The sequence below is a fragment of the Podarcis raffonei genome, chromosome 1 (assembly GCF_027172205.1).
Source record: "Podarcis raffonei isolate rPodRaf1 chromosome 1, rPodRaf1.pri, whole genome shotgun sequence".
NCBI classification, from domain to species: domain Eukaryota; kingdom Metazoa; phylum Chordata; class Lepidosauria; order Squamata; family Lacertidae; genus Podarcis; species Podarcis raffonei.
Window position 1 is genome coordinate 129,184,999 of NC_070602.1, and position 20,782 is coordinate 129,205,780.

Below are 20,782 nucleotides of genomic sequence, written 5' to 3' on the forward strand. Positions count from 1 at the left end.
TGACAGAAAACTCTCCCATTCATTCCCAAAGGGCTCTGTTCTTCCGTTCAATGCAAATGTATGCATTTCAAAATAGTATTTAAAAGCAGAGCCAAAAAAAGGAAAGAAAAAGAAAGCTTGATAGCTAATAAATACACCTCTTGGGCTCACAGGTTCTGAACCAAACGTAGGTCTCCTAAAGAGAAGAGATTTAGAGGAGTCGTGTGTTTATCCGTTCACACAGTCACCAAATGTTACAAGATGGGTAAGAAGACCTCTGCTGATTCTGCAATACCAGGTGAATGCATGGAGTGGAAGGAGCAAGCCCTTATTCCATCGCCCAGCTCCAAAAATCCATTTAGATGCAGAAAGAATGGAAAACATTTAAAGAGCATTTGAAAAATTATTGTAACAACAAAAATCTCCCAGCAGAACTTGAATGATTATTGTAGAATAAAAAGTACAGATAACAACTTTCTTTTGACAAGAACAAAGAAAATAAAATGGTAATTTGAAACTGTGTGTAAAATAATAATAGGAACAACAGTACAATGAGTCTAATCGGAAGTCAAATCTATTTTTCTCTTGATCTTTCCCTTTTCGTTTCGTTTCTTTTTCTTTTTCCTTTCTTTTTTCCTCTTATTTTCTTTCTTTTTTCTTTATCTATTTTTGTTACGTAAAACAGATACAGAAAAAAACTATGGAATGTTGATCTAGTTGTTGAGACATTTTGTAATGTTATGTATTGTTAAGGATGGTTGACTGTAATGAATGGCGAATTGCTGTTTTAGCTATTGTTGATTGTTATGTTATTGTTGAGTGCTAAATAAAGGCTAAAAAGAAAGAAAGAAAGAAAGAAAGAAAGAAAGAAAGAAGAAGAAGAAGAAGAAGAAGAAGAAGAAGAAGAAGGAGACCTCTGCTGATGTGGCCACAGTGCATTCTGGTTCATTTATACCTGGGAGCAGACCTCCTTTTTGGAAAACTAAAAACAAATACATTAATGCTCCAATGAGTCTAGGAGCAAATGATTCATCCCCTGGTCTCCTCCTTGGTCCTCCTAAACTTGGATTCTAGGTGATTTTGCAGCTCTCCACTGAGAAGAATTCATTTGTATCTGGAGATAGACAGCAAAAGTTTAAGGCGCCCAAGTTATCGCCAAGTCACAATCAAGCCAGAAATTGCCTGCTAAATGATGAGAACTGGTGTGTACAGTGGTACCTTGGTTCTCAAACTTAATCCGTGCCAGAATTCCGTTCCAAAACCAAAGCATGCTTTCCCACAAAGAGTAATATAAAATGGATTAATTCGTTCCAGACTTTTAAGAACCCCTAAAACAGCAATTTAACATGAATTTTATACTATCTAACGAAACCATTGATCCATAAAATGAAAGCAATAAACAATGTACTGCAGTCACACAATAGTCACAAAAAACAGGAAAAGAGAGCCACAAAAACAAAAATGCATAATAAACAGCAAAAACAGACAAGACTTCAGCGTAACACTCAAAACGGAAGCGTGGCACTCAAAACGGAGTATGTTCGGCTTCTGAAAAATGCTTGCAAACCAGAACACTTACTTCCGGCTTTGCAGTGTTTGGGTTCCAAGTTGTTTGAGTACCAGTAATAATAATAATAATAATAATTTATTATTTATACCCCGCCCATCTGGCTGAGTTTCCCCAGCCACTCTGGGCGGCTCCCAATAAAGTATTAAAAACAATACAGCGTTAAATATTAAAAACTTCCCAGAACAGGGCTGCCTTCAGATTTCTTTTAAAGATATGATAGCTACTTATTTCCTTCACATATGAAGGGAGAGTGTTCCACAGGGTGGGCGCCACTACCGAGAAGGCCCTCTGTCTGGTTCCCTGTAACCTCGTTTCTCGCAGTGAGGGAACCGCCAGAAGGCCCTCGGTGCTGGACCTCAGTGTCCGGGCAGAACGATGGGGGTGGAGATGCTCCTTCAGGCATACAGGACCAAGGCAGTTTAGGGCTTTAAAGGTCAGCACCAACACTTTGAATTGTGCTCGGAAACGTACTGGGAGCCAATGCAGATCTCTCAGGACCGGTGTTATGTGGTCCCGGCGGCCACTCCCAGTCACAAGTCTAGCTGCCGCATTCTGGATTAATTGCAGTTTCCGGGTCACCTTCAAAGGTAGCCCCACGTAGAGCAAAGGCGTTTGAGAACCAAGGTACCAACTTGAATACAGTGGTACCTTGGGTTACATACGCTTCAGGTTACATACGCATCAGGTTACAGACTCCGCTAACCCAGAAATATTACCTCGGGTTAAGAACTTTGCTTCAGGATGAGAACAGAAATCCTACAGTGGCGGTGCAGCGGCAGCAGGAGGCCCCATTAGCTAAAGTGGTGCTTCAGGTTAAGAATAATTGCAGGTTAAGAACAAACCTCCAGAACGAATTAAGTTCTTAACCCGAGGTACCACTGTACTTTATTATGAGATGCAAAGAGCTTGCAACTGTCCCCAACAGAATGTCAGAACAAAGCCTCCATTCTTCATAACACTGGTAACCTAAGTAACCACTGGTAACTAAGTAACAAACTTCGTTGGCCTTTAAGGTGCTACTGGAAGGAATTTTTTAATTTTGTTTCGACTGGTAACCTAGGAATAACTGCACTGAGCTCTTTCTATGCTTTCAGAGTTGCGTGTCAAGGCCACACACACACACACACGTAATAAGGGCACAATGACACATGAATTAAGTTTAAATGTTAATGGGCAAATTTTGGCCACAACTTTATTGAATGCAGAATCTGAGAGGTATTGTCTTAGGCATTGGAACCCAAACCTATAACTGACTCCTGCACACCTTGCAGGCAGTCTGATATGGGTAACCACCCGAAGAGGGAGCTGGGTTAATGGCAATCGATTTGAGCTGTACCCCAGGGCTCACAGTGGCTCCTCCACGGGCTTCAGATGAAATCCAGGCCCCTGTATTCCTTTAACGGAATCGTGTAGGAGCAGGTGATAACCGCACCTCCCCGCACCTCCCCTCTACGTCACTAATCCAACGCCTAACCACCAAACCTTACAAAGTTGAGACGATTGCTACGAGGTTCAAACTCACTGACAGGAACCCTGGATAGGTTCTGCTGGTACATTTGAATCAGGCTAGATTTGGTCCATATAGAACAGAAGAATTGGGAAGTGTTAGAAGAAGGAGACAGCATCTTTAAAAGCAGAGACATAACCTTGCCAACAAAGGCCAATATAGTTAAAGCTATGGTTTTCCCAGTAGTGATGTATGGAAGTGAGAGCTGAACCATAAAGAAGGCTGATCGCCGAAGAATTGATGCTTTTGAATTATGGTGCTGGAGGAGACTCTTGAGAGTCCCATGGACTGCAAGAAGATCAAACCTATCCATTCTGAAGGAAATCAGCCCTGAGTGCTCACTGGAAGGACAGATCCTGAAGCTGAGGCTCCAATACTTTGGCCACCTCATGGGAAGAGAAGACTCCCTGGAAAAGACCCTGATGTTGGGAAAGATGGAGGGCACAAGGAGAAGGGGACGACAGAGGACGAGATGGTGGGACAGTGTTCTCAAAGCTACCAGCATGAGTTTGACCAAACTGCAGGACGCAGTGGAAGACAGGAGTGCCTGGCGTGCTCTGGTCCATGGGGTCATGAAGAGTTGGACACGACTAAACAACAACAAAGAAGAAAACCAAGAGGCCAGTGCCAATCTGCCAAATGAAAAAATCCCTACCAGGCCCCCGATCCAAAACGGGTGACCAACCAAAATCCATAGCAAGGCCAAAGACACACCTAAAGTAGAGGATGGGTGGACAGGTGTTCTGCAGCTCAAGGCCGAGAAGGCTTCCAGCGGCCCCTCAATTAAGAGGATCCGATTTATCATGAGGTGGACCAGCCCATAGGGGAGAAACCAACTCAGTGGCTTCCCCCACACCACTGTTGCCTCATTTCATGGGAGGAGCTGCAGTATGAGCTCTTTACACCACGGTTGCTACAGCGCCTCCTATACCACCCGTGTAACGTAAGAAGGGAGCCTTAACTATTTTACTCAATCCTTAAATTCATTATTTAAATTGTCAAGGGGAAGCCAAGCTGCATCTCAAAGATGCATCCTTGATTTTAACATCGTACAACTACAAATTAAGCATAGAAGGCGTCTACATAATTCATTAATTACAGCTAGGCATACAACTACATTTTGTAATATAATGTAACGTCTCTGTCAAGGACATAACATTCTGCGCACATCTTTGAATTTAATTAGGAATACATGGGCAAGGATGCAAAACTTTCCAATCTGAGCAGAGCAAAAGAAGAACAGCGCAAAAAAATAAAATAAAAAAAATCCTAGCAAGAGAGAGATCATTTTGAAAACACAGAGGCGCATAATATTTCACTCTCACAACCATGGCCTAATTGAACAGCTGGAAGTACACATTCTGTAACTATTAATTCTCTGGGTCAAGAAACACTCCATCCGTATGTGTGATTTAATGGTTTAAAAATTAAATAGTGCTATTTAAAAGGTAATTTACTCTCCAGTTTTTTGAAACATACCGTATGTGTGTGTGTGTGTGTGTGTTAGTGGATAAGTGATTGATATCGCTTTAGCTCAAATATAATCTTTTGAATTGCAACATGGTTTCATCTCCAAATGAACCCAGCCATATGAAATTATGTACAATGGTATCAATTGGCCTAGTACATCATACTATTATGCTAATGTTAAAACACTTAAATCACAATAGCTAATACTTTAAAATTACAATTAGCCGTATAAGAACCGGAGGCTTGACCTTTGTTCTTTTTCTTTTTAAAAGCAAGAACATGAAACATAAAAAGCTTCTGATTAAGTATGAACCTTTTTCCAAATTACAAATTATATACCCACAATGCATAAAAGGGAACCAAATTTGATATGCATAATTTATGTATAAATTCCTAGTAGGTGGAGCTATTAGAGCTTGCTACATATTGTTGCAACATATTCTAAAGTGTAGAGTGATCTTGCTACAAATCAATATAGCACCTAGACAAAACTTCTGAACCAACGTTTTTATCTTGTGCTAGATCCAAAAATGCTCACCTTACAAGTGCAAGTAGATCACCATTCAAGGAACGCCTATTCTATATCTTGTGGGAGAAAACAGAAACCCAATCCAAATATGTTTACTCTTACATAAGCTCTGGAAGAACTGCACTTGTTGCTATTTTACTTCCACTCGTGGTTCATTCAATGCAAACATGTGTGCTGTACACACAAATTGTCTCATGAAGAGAAAAAGTCACATGGCGAAGTGTAAACAGAGAAAGGTCTGAGGTTGAGGCCATTGTCGGAAGACACAAGATCTACCCACCCGGGAAGAATGGCAGATGAAGGTGATGGACCTTATGGAACTGGCGGAAATGACTGGCAGAATCCGAGACCAGGGAGAAGAGTCGGTGGAAGAAGATTGGAAGAAATTTAAAGATTACTTACAGAAATATTGTAAAATTAAGGAATGTTAGAAGGAGGCTGGAATGAAGTTATGTGGCTTTAGCAGAAATATTATAAAGGATTAAGTAAAAATAGATTGTTAATGGAGGAAAGGAGGAAAGGTAAGGTTACACTATATTAAGATAAATTATAGGATAAAAATTGGGAAAGATAGAAAGGATTTGCTGAAATAGTTAACTGAACTAGAATACAAAAAAAGGAGGTGCTGAGGTCAAGGAAACAAGTAAATGAAAGATAAGTTATGGGAAGGTTCGTTGTGTTTTTTAATTGTTTTTATTTTTCTGTTCCTCTGTTTTTTATAATTTTTTTCTTTTTTTTTCCTTTTTATTTTCTTCTTTTTTTATTGTGATGTGTCATTAAGTTTTTGTTCAACCTGGAATTATTTTTCTTTCTTTTTGTAACATCTAAAACTTAATAAATTTAAAAAAAAAAAGAGGTTGATGCCACTGTCCTCAACAAAATTTGTTCCAAACTCTCAACAATGGAAGGTATTTTCATTTCATTTCTTCTTCTTCTTCTTTCCTTTCTTACGCAACTCATTTGACCAATAGTGGTTCTGCAAGTGGCAATAAAACACCTATTTATGGCCACGTATTTGAGCTTATATATTATACATACAAATATTCATAACTATTTCACATCATTGGCTTGAGCTTTAAAATTAGTACATTTATTAGGTAAAAGGTAAAGGCACCCCTGATCATTAGGTCCAGTCATGACCGACTCTGGGGTTGCGGCGCTCATCTCACTTTATTGGCCGAGGGAGTTGGCGTACAGCTTCCGGGTCATGTGGTCAGCATGACTAAGCCGCTTCTGGTGAACCTGAGCAACGCATGGAAATGGTGTTTACCTTCCTGCTGGAACGGTACCTATTTATCTACTTGCAGTTTGACATGCTTTGGTTGGCAGGAGCAGGGACCGAGCAACGGAAGCTCACCCCGTCGCGGGGATTCGAACCGCCAACCTTCTGATCGGCAAGTCCTAGGCTCTGTGGTTTAACCCACAGCGCCACCCGCGTCCCTTGTACATTTATTACAACCTTCTAAATCATTAACTGTAAGAAAATACTACTTAATCCATCGACATGTTCAAGTTAACTGAAGCAATATTTAGTTCATACTTCAGGGCAACACCAGGCCTGACTTTTATTAATTACAAGAAAACAATCTAGTTGAATTTGGAAGACTAGATAGAAAGCTCTTCTTGCTGGAACACAACATCCTCTTGGTAAACGTGTTCGGTAAATTGTTCATTTCTTCCAAGCCTACATTTACATAGCCTACATTATGAATTTAGATCATGTGCCATTATTCACTATAGACAAATTTTGCTAAAGCAAAGTGTCCACACATCCGTCCTTCTGCCTATTATGGCTCACTTAGCTGCAGAATGACACCATGAAACTCTTCTTAAAAATGATTAACCACAGATGGTACATAACACCAGTACAATTAGGGAAAATGTATAAAACTGGCTCAAACCTATGTTAGAAATGTAAGAAATGTGGTGGACTGCAGTAAATGTGGTGGGATTGCAGTAAAATTAAAATGTTTGGGGAAATGATATATAATGAGTTAAAGAAAATGTTTCATTTAACATTTGTGAAAAAGCCCGAAGCTTTCTTATTAGGGATTGTGGGGAAAGACCTGCCAAAGAAATAAAAAAATATTTTTATGTATGCGACAACGGTGGCAAGAGTCTTAATAGCACAAGGATGGAAAAATGAGGAAATCCCGACGAAAGAACTGTGGCAAGAAAAACTGATGGACTATGCGGAATTGGCAAAACTGACACACAAACTACGTGACAAGGCTAACTGTGATTTTAAAGATGAATGGGAACCTTTTATGAAATATCTGAAGAAGCAACAAAATGAACTGGACTCTTTGGCAGGTTTTGAATTCACAAACTCTTTATTGTAATATATAGATAGATAATTTGAGGATCTTTACAATTTTATAACATGCAGATAGAAAGAGGTGTTGAGAAACTAGAGAAAGGAGCTGAGGGAAGTCTGAGCGTGAGGGGTTGGGTTTTCTGTTTAGGGGGGAAGGGAGGGAAAAATGAGGGGGGGACAATGTGGATGATGTATTTTTGTTAAAACTATTGTGTTGAAATTTCTAATAAATTTTTTTTTTAAAAAAAAGAATAACCAATGTTGCAATCACTCCCTTATTCAGCAAACCACATACATCAAAGTATTCTACCTTTATTTCACTTAAAGCAATACACATATCTGGTCTTATGCTCAGAATTTTTACAACACAGGAAAGCATACTGAGCTTCTGTGATGGAAATATGAATTGCGTGTTCTGTATATAATTCTTTCATCAGCTTGGTTATAGAACTTGCAAAAAGCCCACGGCTCATTCTCTCAGATCTGGGATGTTTTCCCCTGAAACATCTATACAGGGAATCCTAACCTTTACTGTACTTTCCTCTTTGAACTAAATCTAAATCCTGTGTCTCCTTTGAGCATCTTCCTGGTGGTGTGGCCTAACAGTGCAATATTAATTAACCGTACTCCAAACTCAGCTTAATGTAGAAGATGTATATTAATGAGTTCATTATGACTCTTTGATTTCTGTCCATATTTGTTCTAGGAAATAGGTGTGTACAAACTACATTAGTAAATACTTCCAATTTCACGGGAAAACCTTCAGGTTTGCAAAGAGAAAGCCAAGTCAATCCACGAATCCTACATTCCCATGGAATTTTCCATAAATATCAACTCTGATATTTAATAGCTTTATAAAGAAAAAAATAATCTCAGTTATAGTGAGTGGACAGTGGGGGCGTCTTTCAATATCTGGATGTATAAAACTCATGCCAGTTAGAACCAATGAAATAAGTTATAAAAGACATCCATATTATTATTGCAATCATTCCTCAGCTGCTTTGTCCTGACTGCTATCAAAGATTAAATGTAACAGTAAGAGCTGGTTAACACCTTCAGAAAGTTGCATATAAACCAAGTCAAATAATTTGGCGTGAATTCAATGCTATTAAGCAATGAGCCTCCCATTTTGTAATTGTATTGTATTTAGCACTCCCCTCGTTCCCCAAGTGGCTTGCATGTTTTCCAGGGAATTTCCAAGCCTAGACAGACTACAGGGACAGACGTGCTTAGCTTCAACAACTGTGGGTGCAACAGAACTGCATAACGGGTGAGAAAACCCATGGGTCTGGGTGTATGCATGAAAAAAAGAGACTTTACAGTTCATATGACCTTTTCGTTGCTGCAAATACACAAATATTACACGGGCATTTCCCATACCATACATAGGAAGCTCAAATGATGACTCCTTAAAACACCCATCGTAGGAGTCCCAATCAGATCCTGTACTTGAAGCTAACGCAATTGCCGCAAATCACTAATGTAAGAAATAATCAGAGGATTTATTAGTCGTTCTTATCAAGTGTGCGAAACCCTTGGCCCCAAAGGCATTGCTGAATTACAACAAGGCCAATGGCCATGGAAGTAGTCCAACAACATCAATAGGAGTATAGCATCTAGATCAAGGGAAGTAATAGTGCCACTGTATTCTGCTCTGGTCAGACCTCACCTGGAGTACTGTGTCCAGTCCTGGGCGCCACAGTTCAAGAAGGACACTGACAAACTGGAACGTGTCCAGAGGAGGGCAACCAAAATGGTCAAAGGCCTGGAAACGATGCCTTATGAGGAACGGCTAAGGGCATGTTTAGCCTGGAGAAGAGGAGGTTAAGGGGTGATATGATAGCCATGTTCAAATATATAAAAGGATGTCACATAGAGGAGGGAGAAAGGTTGTTTTCTGCTGCTCCAGAGAAGCGGACACGGAGCAATGGATCCAAACTGCAGGAAAGAAGATTCCACCTAAACATTAGGAAGAACTTCCTGACAGTAAGAGCTGTTTGACAGTGGAATTTGCTGCCAAGGAGTGTGGTGGAGTCTCCTTCTTTGGAGGTCTTTAAGCAGAGGCTTGACAACCATATGTCAGGAGTGCTCTGATGGTGTTTCCTGCTTGGCAGGGGGTTGGACTCGATGGCCCTTGTGGTCTCTTCCAACTCTATGATTCTATGAACATCTGGAGGGCCCAAGTTTCCTCACATCGAATTTAAATAATCACACATTATGCAGTGAAAGAGTCTGCATTTTTGTATCTCCTGTGATTGTGGTTGCTATTAAATACAGCACCAAAATGGTCTGGGTTCTGCACAGTGCTAAAAATGGCAACCCAACAGACACACACAATCGTACAAGAGAGTTAAAAGCAAGCCAGTCTTCTACTGTATTGTGTTTCATCACGAGAATTGTGTTTGCCTAATAACCATATATTTAAAACATGTGAGTATGAATAGGTGAATAAGGCTATGCTTATCCCAACTGCCCCCCCTCCCCGGATGTGTCTCAAGACAAATATCAGACGTCGTAGCTTGGATAGAAATAGCTGCTTTTTCAGAAGGCACCTCTGATTCCTCCCATAACTAAAGCAGAATATGCTACATTACTGTCAGGGAACTGCCATCGGCTCAGGGGCGAGGGGGGGGGAAAGGCAGATGGATTACAGAGAGCCCCCAAAGATCATGGGAAGCAGCACTTCCTCAGCGGAGGAAGGAAGCCCCGCCTCTAGTGGGGAGGAGATGCAGGGCTCGGAGGAGGCAAGGCGGTGCCAGGACACCTTTAGGTCCCCCTTTACCCAAGCCTTCCTTGCGCAGCAGGCTTTCGCGCAGAGAGGAGAGGCGTCGGCTGGGGGTCAAGAGACTACTCTGCTGGGGAAGGTTTAAGGACCACCCACTCTCAGATTCTGCTAGTGAATGAGCAAGACATGGAATAGAGGCACTCTGCATTGTAAAGGTTTTTAGCAACAAAGCCATTTCCGACCTGGGAGGAGAGGGGGTTGCGGGCTAATCCCTCCCACATGCGCGCGGGGGCCGGCCTTTGCCCCCGCGTGAACAGGGAATCCCCGGGCGTGTCTCCGACCCGGCCCGCCAATCAGTGGGTCGGGGAGGTGGGGCATAGCCTATTTAAGCCCAGGCACGCCCGGGGACCGCCCTCTTTTCCCCTCGCCAGCTGTGAGGTTTTCCCATCCCGCCCACCCTGAGGTTAGGCTCCCTGAGGCTAGGCTAGCGATGACCTTGCTATGGACTTCGGTTGGTCGCCGCAAGGGGCCTGGTAGGAATTTTTCCAACTTGGCGCATTTCGAGCCTTTTGGTTTTTTCGCCTACCTCGTAGCAAATGTCACAACTTCCGCGGTATTGGCGGTTAGGCATTGGCAGGGGTTAATTGTTATGCAAATGAATGGGGGGAGGAAGCGCCATCACCTTCCCCCCAATGAAAGGGGTAGTCCAGTAGAGGACTCCGGGGGCGTGGCCTTGTCCGAAACCTAGGGAGGTAAGGGCCTCCGGCACGCCCCCGAGCGGTGACACCCGTGGGATCCTAGTTGGCGTACTTCAACAGGACTCCCACGGCTTGTGGACAACCCTTCCCGGTTCCCATGCCGGGTAGTCGATAGGAGCCAATGCCTAAAGCCAATACCTTTCAATTCTGTAATCAATAAAGTTGTGGCCTTTTATGCCCATTAACCTTAAATAATGTGTACAGTGTCTTCATTTCACATGGGGGAGGGGACTTGCCACGCAATAATAAAGCTCTAGAACAGACCACTGAGGCATCTTGCCTGATTGCTCTCGAGCAACCACCCAATAGCCATAACAATCGCATATGCTGTTGGAGACCCCCCTCCCAACTCCTCAGGTGGATCATTTCTGCGAGCATGGAGGGCTGCTGTCGAAGGTGGAGCAAGGAGCCCCAGTGACCTAGTACGAAAAGCCACACTCACCATTCACCCAGACCATGCCAATCATTGGCTCCAGCCACAGTCATTGGCCCCCAACTGCCCACCCACTCAAGGCCAAAAAGGTTGTCCACCTGGGTTCAAGTGGAACTCTTCCTGTGATTCTTTGGAACAAGCTACTACCTGCGGTAGAGACATCACCAAAGTAGAGACATCACCTTGCCAACAAAGGTCCATATAGTAAAAGCTATGGTTTTCCCAGTAGTGATGTATGGAAGTGAGAGCTAGATCATAAAGAAGGCTGATGGCCAAAGAATTGATGCTTTTGAATTATGGTGCTGGAGGAGACTCTTGAGAGTCCCATGGACTGCAAGAAGATCAAACTTATCCATTCTGAAGGAAATCAGCCCTGAGTGCTCACTGGAAGGACAGATCCTGAAGCTGAGGCTCCAAGACTTTGGCCACCTCGTGAGAAGAGAAGACTCCCTGGAAAAGACCCTGATGTTGGGAAAGATGGAGGGCACAAGGAGAAGGGGGTGACAGAGGATGAGATGGTTGGATAGTGTTATCACAGCTACCAGCATGAGTTTGACCAAACTGCGGGAGGCAGTGGAAGACAGAAGTGCCTGGCGTGCTCTGGTCCAGAAGGTCACAAAGAGTCGGACATGACTAAACGACTAAACAAAAAGAACACTAGGTAAAGGTACCCTGCCCGTACAGGCCAGTCTTGACAGACTCTAGGGTTGTGCGCTCATCTCACTTAAGAGGCCGGGAGCCAGCGCTGTCCGAAGACACTTCCGGGTCACGTGGCCAGCGTGACGAAGCTGCTCTGGCGAGCCAACACCAGCACAGCGCACGGAACGCCGTTTACCTTCCCGCTATAAAGTGGTACCTATTTATGTACTTGCACTTAGGGGTGCTTTTGAACTGCTAGGTGGGCAGGAGCTGGGACCGAAAGACGGGAGCTCACCCCACCGCGGGGATTCGAACCGCCGACCATGCAATCGGCAAGTCCTAGGTGCTGAGGATTTACCCACAGCGCCACCCGCGTCCCTTTAACAAGAACACTACCTGCTGCTAATTAATATTAATTTCTAAGTAGCCTGATATTACTAGGAACAATGGTAACAGAATTCAGAAGCACAAGATACCTACTGTCACGGATGTCTTCAGAGCATGTTCATTGGCATTCAAAGCTCCAGCAGCAAATTCGACAGGTGGGCCTAAGGCTGGATCACTGCTCCTTCTTACCAAAAGTGGTGTCCCTGAAGACAAAAGCAAAATGAAGGATAGAAATATGACACTAAGAATTTAACTGATTATTGCAACATGTCCTGCATACACTCTAAAGTTGTTCTGCTTCTTCACATCACCAGTACAAAACAAAGACTGATCGGGTGACATGCTAAAAGCCAATACAGAAGTTAGCAGGGGAAGTGAAACTGGTTGTTGTTGTTGTTGTTGTTGTTGTTGTTGTTGTTGTTGTTTTTCAGTATGCAAGAGAAATGGGGGGGGGGGACCAATCTGGACCTAACTCCTCTCTACAACTCACAGAAAATCAGAACATAATAAAACATAATAATGCTTGCTTCTAACTCGCCTGTGGAAACAACTCAGAGGTTATTAAGAAGAAAAACGATAACAACAAGAAGATTGGAAGATGGGACTTGTGAACATCAAAAGCAGCAGAAATATGAGATGATTGGACCCTTGCTGAACTTGAAGCATGGGAACCCCCAACAAAAATTTAAAATTTGGCAAAATATTTGGACTTTATGTATTGGTACAATTTGGAATAACTAATGTGATATGATTGGATTGTTGAATGGAAAACTTAATAAAAAATTATTTAAAAAAGAAAAAGAAAATCAGAACTTCTTAGGAGTCCTCCCAACAGTTCCTGAATTACCACAGTTTTGTGTTTGCAATTGGCTAAACTACCATTGTGTTTGGGATTATTGCAAAGTATTATGTATGCCAAAGCATGGAAGAATACACAGAAACCAAATAAGTTAAATAGAAATTGAGAAAATGTTGGAGCAGTGTAATGTGATCAATTTAACCACTGTGCAGAAGGATTAGGGAAAGTATGTAGAGGTGTTGAATCAATGGAACCTGGTAACCGTGTGCATTAAAAGGGAACTAGGAATATCCAAAAATGGGGTAAAATATTTGTTATTATAAACAAATATCGTTTGAATTTAATGCCCGCCCAGGAAGCTTCATTTTTAGAGTAAAAGTAAAAACAAGCAACTACCGGTAGATAAATTCTCTGTGTATAGCCCTTTCAAACCTTTTTTAAAAAATTTTGTACAACTTTGATACCATTTTGATAATTTGTATAGTCGTAACTTGGTTCTCAAACGCCTTGTGGCTACCGAACACCACAACCCCGGAAGTGAGTGTTCCGGTTTGCGGAAGTTTTTTGGAAGCCGAACATCCGACGCGGTTTGTGCTTGAGTGCAGGAAGCTCCTGCAACCAATCGGAAGCTGCACCTTGGTTTCTGAACGTTTTCGGAAGTCGGACAGACTTCCGGAACGGATTCCGTTTGAGAACCAAGGTATGACTGTATTGCATTGAGCTGCTTTACACGGTACGGTAAACCAAACTCTGGCTTAGTGGTACCACATGAATGTGAAGGCTCCAGGAGATAGACTTGCACCCACTTGACAGCAAAAAAAAGGACCTAGATGGAGCAAAACAGAAGAAGAAGAAGAAGAAGAAGAAGAAGAAGAAGAAGAAGAAGAAGAAGAGGAGGAGGAGGTTTGGATTTGATATCCTGCCTTTCACTCCCTTTAAAGAGTCTCAAAGCGGCTAACATTCTCCTTTCCCTTCCTCCCCCACAACAAACACTCTGTGAGGTGAGTGGGGCTGAGAGACTTCAAAGAAGTCACCCAGCAGCTGCATGTGGAGGACTGTGGAATCAAACCCAGCTCACCAGATTACGAGTCCATCGCTCTTAACCACTACACCACACTGGCTCTCAGCTGTAAGGTCCTCTTGTGGGAGCCCACACAGGCCCTATAAGCCATAGGATTGGATTACCGTATGTAATAAAAGACATTTTAAACTACTGTAGCATATCTCCTCAAATTCGTTTGTACTTTTATCATTGCCAATGTACTCTAAATGTCATTCATCTTCAAGACCAGCCAAAAAACTTCAGATAATTCAGAAAAGCAGCTACCATGCTGTGTCAACTGAAGTCTTGTGAAGTTAAAGGGGGGGAAACTAGTCTTTCTTCTGTCTAATGTGGTAAATGTGGTGATTTTTTTTAATTAAAAAAACTTAACTTAAAACACTAGAAATGAAGCCCCCCCCCCTCAACTGTTTCCAAATTAATTTACCCTTGGAGCAGTGCCAAGAATGAACGCTAATTGGCCCAAAATGATTTTCTATCACTTACAAACAAATGGAAGTAGGTTTATGAAACCGGAATGCATCTGCAATATTACCTAGAGGATTTAAAAATGCAGTGTTCTATTTTTGACTAATATAGACGCAAATAAATGTACGTGAATTTGGAATTTGGCATGATATACGTATAATAAAAATGTGCAGGTTTATGTGTGCAAGTGTTTGAAATATACTCTTGAGAAAATGCATTCAGATTGGCTCATTGATAAAAAAATTGTTTGATCATCAATACAGAGGTTCCAAAGTCCAGTTGGCATCTGCCCTGTCATTGGTTCACTGAGATCAATCAGCAAGATAGTGTGCATTGCCCAATCACTTCCACTTCATTCTCCCAGGGTGGGAGAAACAAACCAAGATGGCGTCATTAATCTTGGCTTTCCATTACATCTGAACCCTTGACTGTGGTTTGTTGCCCCCTAACAAGCCACAAGTGCCAGTGAGTCTTAAACCATGGTTTATTGCTGGCTTATAGATCACAGCTTCTTATGGATCAACAAACCACAAACCTTGTTTTGGATGTAATGGATGGTAAAGGTAAAGGTCAAGGTAAAGGGACCACTGACCATTAAGGTCCAGTTGTGGCCGACTCTGGGATTGCGGCGCTATCTCACTTTATTGGCCAAGGGAGCCGGTGTACGGCTTCCGGGTCATGTGGCCAGCATGACTAAGCCGCTTCTGGCGAACCAGAGCAGCGCACGGAAATGCCATTTACCTTCCCGCCGGAGCGGTATCTATTTATCTACTTGCACTTTGACGTGCTTTCGAACTGCTAGGTTGGCAGGAGAAAGGAGCTCACCCCGTCGTGGGAATTCGAAGTGCCGACTTTCTGATCGGCAAGTTCTAGGCTCTGTGGTTTAACCCACAGCGCCACCCACGTCCCGTACTACTACTACTTTATCATTTATACCCCACCCATCTGGCTGGGTTTCCCCAGCCACTCTGGGCGGCTCCCAACAGAATATTAAAAACACAATACAGCATTAAACATTAAAAACTTCTCTAAACAGGGCTGCCTTCAGATGTCTTTTAAAAGTAAGATAAGTTGCTTATTTCCTTGACATCTGATGGGACGACGTTCCACAGGGCAGGTACCACTACCAAGAAGGCCCTCTGCCTGGTTCCCTGTAGCCTCACTTCTCACAGTGAGGAAACCACCAGAAGGCCCTCAGAGCTGGACCTCAGTGTCCGGGCTGAATGGTGGGGGTGGAGATGCTCCTTCACGTATACTGGGCCAAGGATGTTTAGGGCTTTGAAGGTCAGCACCAACACTTTGCATTATGCTCGGAAACATACTGGGAGTCAATGCAGGCCTCTCAGGACCAGTGTTATATGGTCTCGGTGGCCACTCCCAGTCACCGGTCTAGCTGCCGCATTCTGGATTAATTGCAGTTTCTGAGCCACCTTCAAAGGTAGCCCCATGTAGAGCGCATTGCAATAGTCCATATCTACACAGAACTAAGGCCCATCAAATTCAGTGGAGCTTACTTTCAGGTTAGGTGGGTATAGGATTGCAGTCTAAGTTAAAGTTTACTCCACACTCTTATCAAGTACCCGCTAACCTCAGTTCAAACAGCTCTCAATTATAAGAAAATGGTTTTGTCCCTAGCCCTACTCATTTTCTTTGTTTTACATGTGCTGCTTGGATGCCAATGGCAGGTTGACCAAGCAAATTCCATCCCTTTCGTCTATGACAGCGGTTCTCAATTAGCTAAGTATTGCAGACCGCCTGTTTTTCAAAAGCCAAGCCATGGACCCCCTACTTTAGAAAGTGTTGATATATTTATGGTAGTTTTTGCTATGTGAACGGTGCCGCTATGCCCTCCAACGTGTCCCAGGGCGAAACTGTGCCACACGTCTTCTGGTGTGAGTCACGTGACCCAAGCGACAGCATGCTCCCGCAAAGCAGGGTGCCCCAGTTGACGGGAATGCACCACGGAGCCCCTGTGTGCTGGTCCCGGGGGGTTACCATGCGGTGTGGTCCGAGTCCAGTCCGAGGTCGAGGGTGTGGTATGGAGGTTGTCCGTCAAGGCTGAAGCGGGGTCCAAGGCAAGGAGTCGGGGGAGGTCAGGAACTCTGGCAGAAGAGCAGGACAGGGTGCAGGCAGGAACAGGCTACCAACGATGTTGCTCCCGCAACCTGGGACTGAGGCTGGCTGGCTTTTATCTGCCCCGAGGCATAGGGCGGCTCTGGTCCACAGGTGACTCGCCTCTCCTGGCCTGGAGGAGAGCACTCCTCCTGTGGGAACTTAGTTCCCTTCGCCTCTCTGCCCTGAGCCTCTGCAGCTCAGGAGAGGCTGGAGGGTTACCGGACCCAGAGGCAACCTCAGCTTCCTCTGACGGGGCTAAGAGTGGAGCACATGCAGGCAATGGGTCCTCCATCCCCTCAGGAGCCAGAGCAGACTCAGCTGATGCCTGCACCTGAGGATCCAGCACAGGTGAGGACCCTACAGGCTCAGGCCCCAGCCCCAGCTCAGCCGGTCCTGGAGGCGGGGGCTCCTGTGCAGGCTGGGATTCATCAGGTTCAGCCTCTGAATCCGATTCCCAGGCCATCACACCCTGGGTGAGTTACATGAACCACCAATTGGGAAGCAGTGCTCTACAGTATAATTTGTAGGCTAAATATTGTATTGGCTGCATGTGGATGAAAAAGGAAACTGAGTTCTTATACCAAGGAGCAAACCATTGTGTTTTATTATTTCCCCCTAAGTTTTCCAACTTGCAGGCACACCTTCTGCCTCTTGGGACTCTTCCCTATTAGTAAGAAATGATGCTTAAAAGTTTAGCATGGCGGAGACCAAGGAATGCAATGTAGCGCTTGAGCTTCCTTTTCTAATGGAGGAACTGGGGTTGATGCCAGCTCTAATTACCCCTTCAATGCCAAGTACTAAACACTTGACAAACTTTTTTTTTTAAAATTGCCAGAATAAATCCTGCTTTCTATGCAGCCTGATTTTCTTTTTCAGCCTGTGTTTTAATTATTCAGCACTCATTATGTCACATTGCGTTATGCAGCCAAGTCAGAGATCCAATTCGTAGGCTCAAGGACAACTAGACCAATCAGCTGGAACAACTCGGGTTCATCCAACTAAGTTCTACTTACAAACAGACCCACTGAAATTAGCTGGCCAAACCCATGCCTGATGTTTTAACAGCTCTAAAGCATGGGAAGATGGTTCCTGCCAATCTACAACAGGAGGCCAGGAGGCTACAGAGCATGTCTGGTGCTGAAGCTGCTTTTCTTTGACTCCAACTACAAAAGCTGAGGATTGCAGGGCCCTGACTGACTCCATCTACAAAAACTGCTGAACAGCTTTCGGTCTGTGATATTGTTTAGGATGTTCGGTTGGGTTTTGTTGTTGTTATTGATATTTATTTCAATGGTTCTACTCTGAGTAAAGGTAACAGTACCCCTAACCATTAGGTCCAGTTGTGACCGACTCTGGGGTTGCGGCGCTCATCTCACTTTATTGGCCGAGGGAGCCGGCGTACAGCTTCCGGATCATGTGGCCAGCATGACCAAGCCGCTTCTGGCGAACCAGAGCAGCGCATGAAACTCCGTTTACCTTCCCGCCAGAATGGTACCTATTTATCTACTTGCACTTTGATGTGCTTTTGAATGGCTAGGTGGGAAGGAGCAGGGACCGAGCAACGGGAGCTCACCCCATCGCGGGGATTCAAACCACCGACCTTCTGATCAGCAAGTCCTATGCCCTGTGGTTTAAACCACAGTGCCACCCATGTCCCTTTTCTACTCTGAGTAAGTCTAGCAATTAATACAACCCACTAGATTTATACTTGGGAAGAGAAGGCAGTGCGTGTGTAGACTGAATCATGTTCATTTTGGGGGAAATCATAAAACACTTTGCAGCATTAATGTTAAAGGAATGGCCTGATTCTCTCTTTCCAAGCTAATTATATAAACAGTGTTTTTTCCTAAAAAATAAAATAAAATATTTAGGCCTACTCTCATTCTCCTACTCATATTGAAATACTGCCCCTCAGTGAGGCCAAACTTAGATTTACAAAATCCTTACGGGTATGTGTACCCCTGCGTACCCCCAGAAAAAAAGCACTGAATATAAAAACCTTTCTTCCAATTTCAGCTGCGTTATTTCGAGAATGGAAACATCTTTGGCAAAATCTTAAACCAACCCTGTTAAAATCTTACTTTGTTTTTTTAATTTACATATTCATTAAAATATGCTTTTTCTATTATTCCAAGAGGTCTTTGCTATTTGAAACTTTCATATAATATGTTTCTAAAACAGAAAAGTTTACCACTTGATATAAATCCCAAACAAAAGGGGGAAAATGCCCAAGAAAGTACTTAGACTTTTCCTCTACGCAACAACAGCGGCCAGAATAATTTATGCCCAACGGTAGAAAAACAAAAATAGTCCCGCAAAAGTAAAAAGGTAAAGGTACCCCTGCCCATACGGGCCAGTCTTGACAGACTCTAGGGTTGTGCGCCCATCTCACTCAAGAGGCAGGGGGCCAGCGCTGTCCGCAGACACTTCCGGGTCACGTGGCCAGCGTGACATCGCTGCTCTGGCGAGCCAGAGCCGCACACGGAAACACCGTTTACCTTCCCGCTAGTAAGCGGTCCCTATTTATCTACTTGCACCCGGGAGTGCTTTCGAACTGCTAGGTTGGCAGGCGCTGGGACCGAACAACGGGAATGCACCCCGCCGCAGGGATTCGAACCGCCGACCTTTCGATCGGCAAGCCCTAGGCGCTGAGGCTTTTACCCACAGCGCCACCCGCAAAAGTAGACTGGCAGAATAAGCTAACAGAATACACAGAGCCCGCAATGTTGACTGCAAAGAGAAGAAATCAGGACGAGTCGGATTTTTAAAAAAAGAGTGGGAATGCTTTGGTGAATATTTAAAGAAATATAACAATCAGATATAACAACCAGAACCTTTACCTTTACACACAGCCACACTTAACTGTTTAAAAAGTAATCATCACAAATATATCATACTCAAAGTCTTTATCTTGTCTCAGCTCTATGTTCATATGGTTATGGCAACCACACTTCAAGTCTTGGGCATGAGGGCCATTACTGTAACTCTGATGTACAAGCAGCAAGGAAGTGCCCTTCATTTTGTGTGGCACTGCCGTAAGGAAAGTTCCCAAAGTAAATATATGTTGTGCATGTGTATGCAAAACCTCTGGATTATAGTACTTAATCAGGAAAGTTACATAGAGCAGACTAATATGTAGATATTCTATTCCAATCACACTTTTCTCTCTTTTGTATCTGTGATATGATTAGCCACATATCTATTCTAATTAAAACCACTCTCCAACACTTGGTGTGTCTGTGTTTTTTAAAAAATATCCTAAGCAGGGTCAGTTCACCCATAATTTAGCAAGTCAGATTGTATTCCAGTCATGCAGAAATAGGACAAGACGATTTTCATTTGCATTATGGATTTAAACTGTTAATAGTGGGGGGCAGGATGGCTTTGAGAGATGTAAACAATAGCAGAATATTTATTAACAGAGAGATATGATAGCTAGAAATTGGTCAGTCAGATTTTCAGAACCAAGTAAGCTTTATACCACACCATCAAGACAAAAATACCGAGTAATGAAGGGGAAAGTCCTTGAATCTATTTGCATACATTCACTGAACATCTGGACTTTCTAGTAGCCACAGTTTTTTTAGTTCTGTGAATTTTAGTAACAGAAGCAACTAGGCCTTGTGAACGCCTTAGAGTACCTCATCGTCAGCATTTTATTTCTGTTCCACCTTTCTTTAGATAAAACCATGCTCAAGGTGGCTTACAACATGAGAAGGTTTAAATAATTACGAACATAATACAGTGGTACCTCAGGTTACATACACTTCATGTTACATACGCTTCAGGCTACAGACTCCGCTAACCCAGAAATATTACCTCAGGTTAAGTACTTTGCTTCAGGATGAGAACAGAAATCGTGCTCCGGCGGCACGGCAGCAGCAGGAGGCCCCATTAGCTAAAGTGGTGGTTCAGGTTAAGAACAGTTTCAGGTTAAGAACGGACCTCCAGAATGAATCAAGTACTTAACCTGAGGTACCACTGTAAATAAAACAGATCGAAAAGCACACAACCAAATTGAAACAA

At 43.3% G+C, this 20,782-nt stretch overlaps 1 protein-coding gene across 3 annotated transcripts in view; it reads right to left on the reverse strand.

Annotated features, from left to right (window-relative positions):
• The window catches only part of PARD3B (par-3 family cell polarity regulator beta), a 617,714-nt gene that overhangs the window by 463,627 nt on the left and 133,305 nt on the right, over positions 1-20,782 (reverse strand). For all 3 annotated transcript variants that reach the window (XM_053366051.1, XM_053366062.1, XM_053366043.1), the window contains exon 4: positions 12,408-12,517. In XM_053366051.1, coding sequence (XP_053222026.1) covers positions 12,408-12,517 — 110 coding nt within the window. The remainder of the gene's footprint in view (positions 1-12,407; positions 12,518-20,782) is intronic.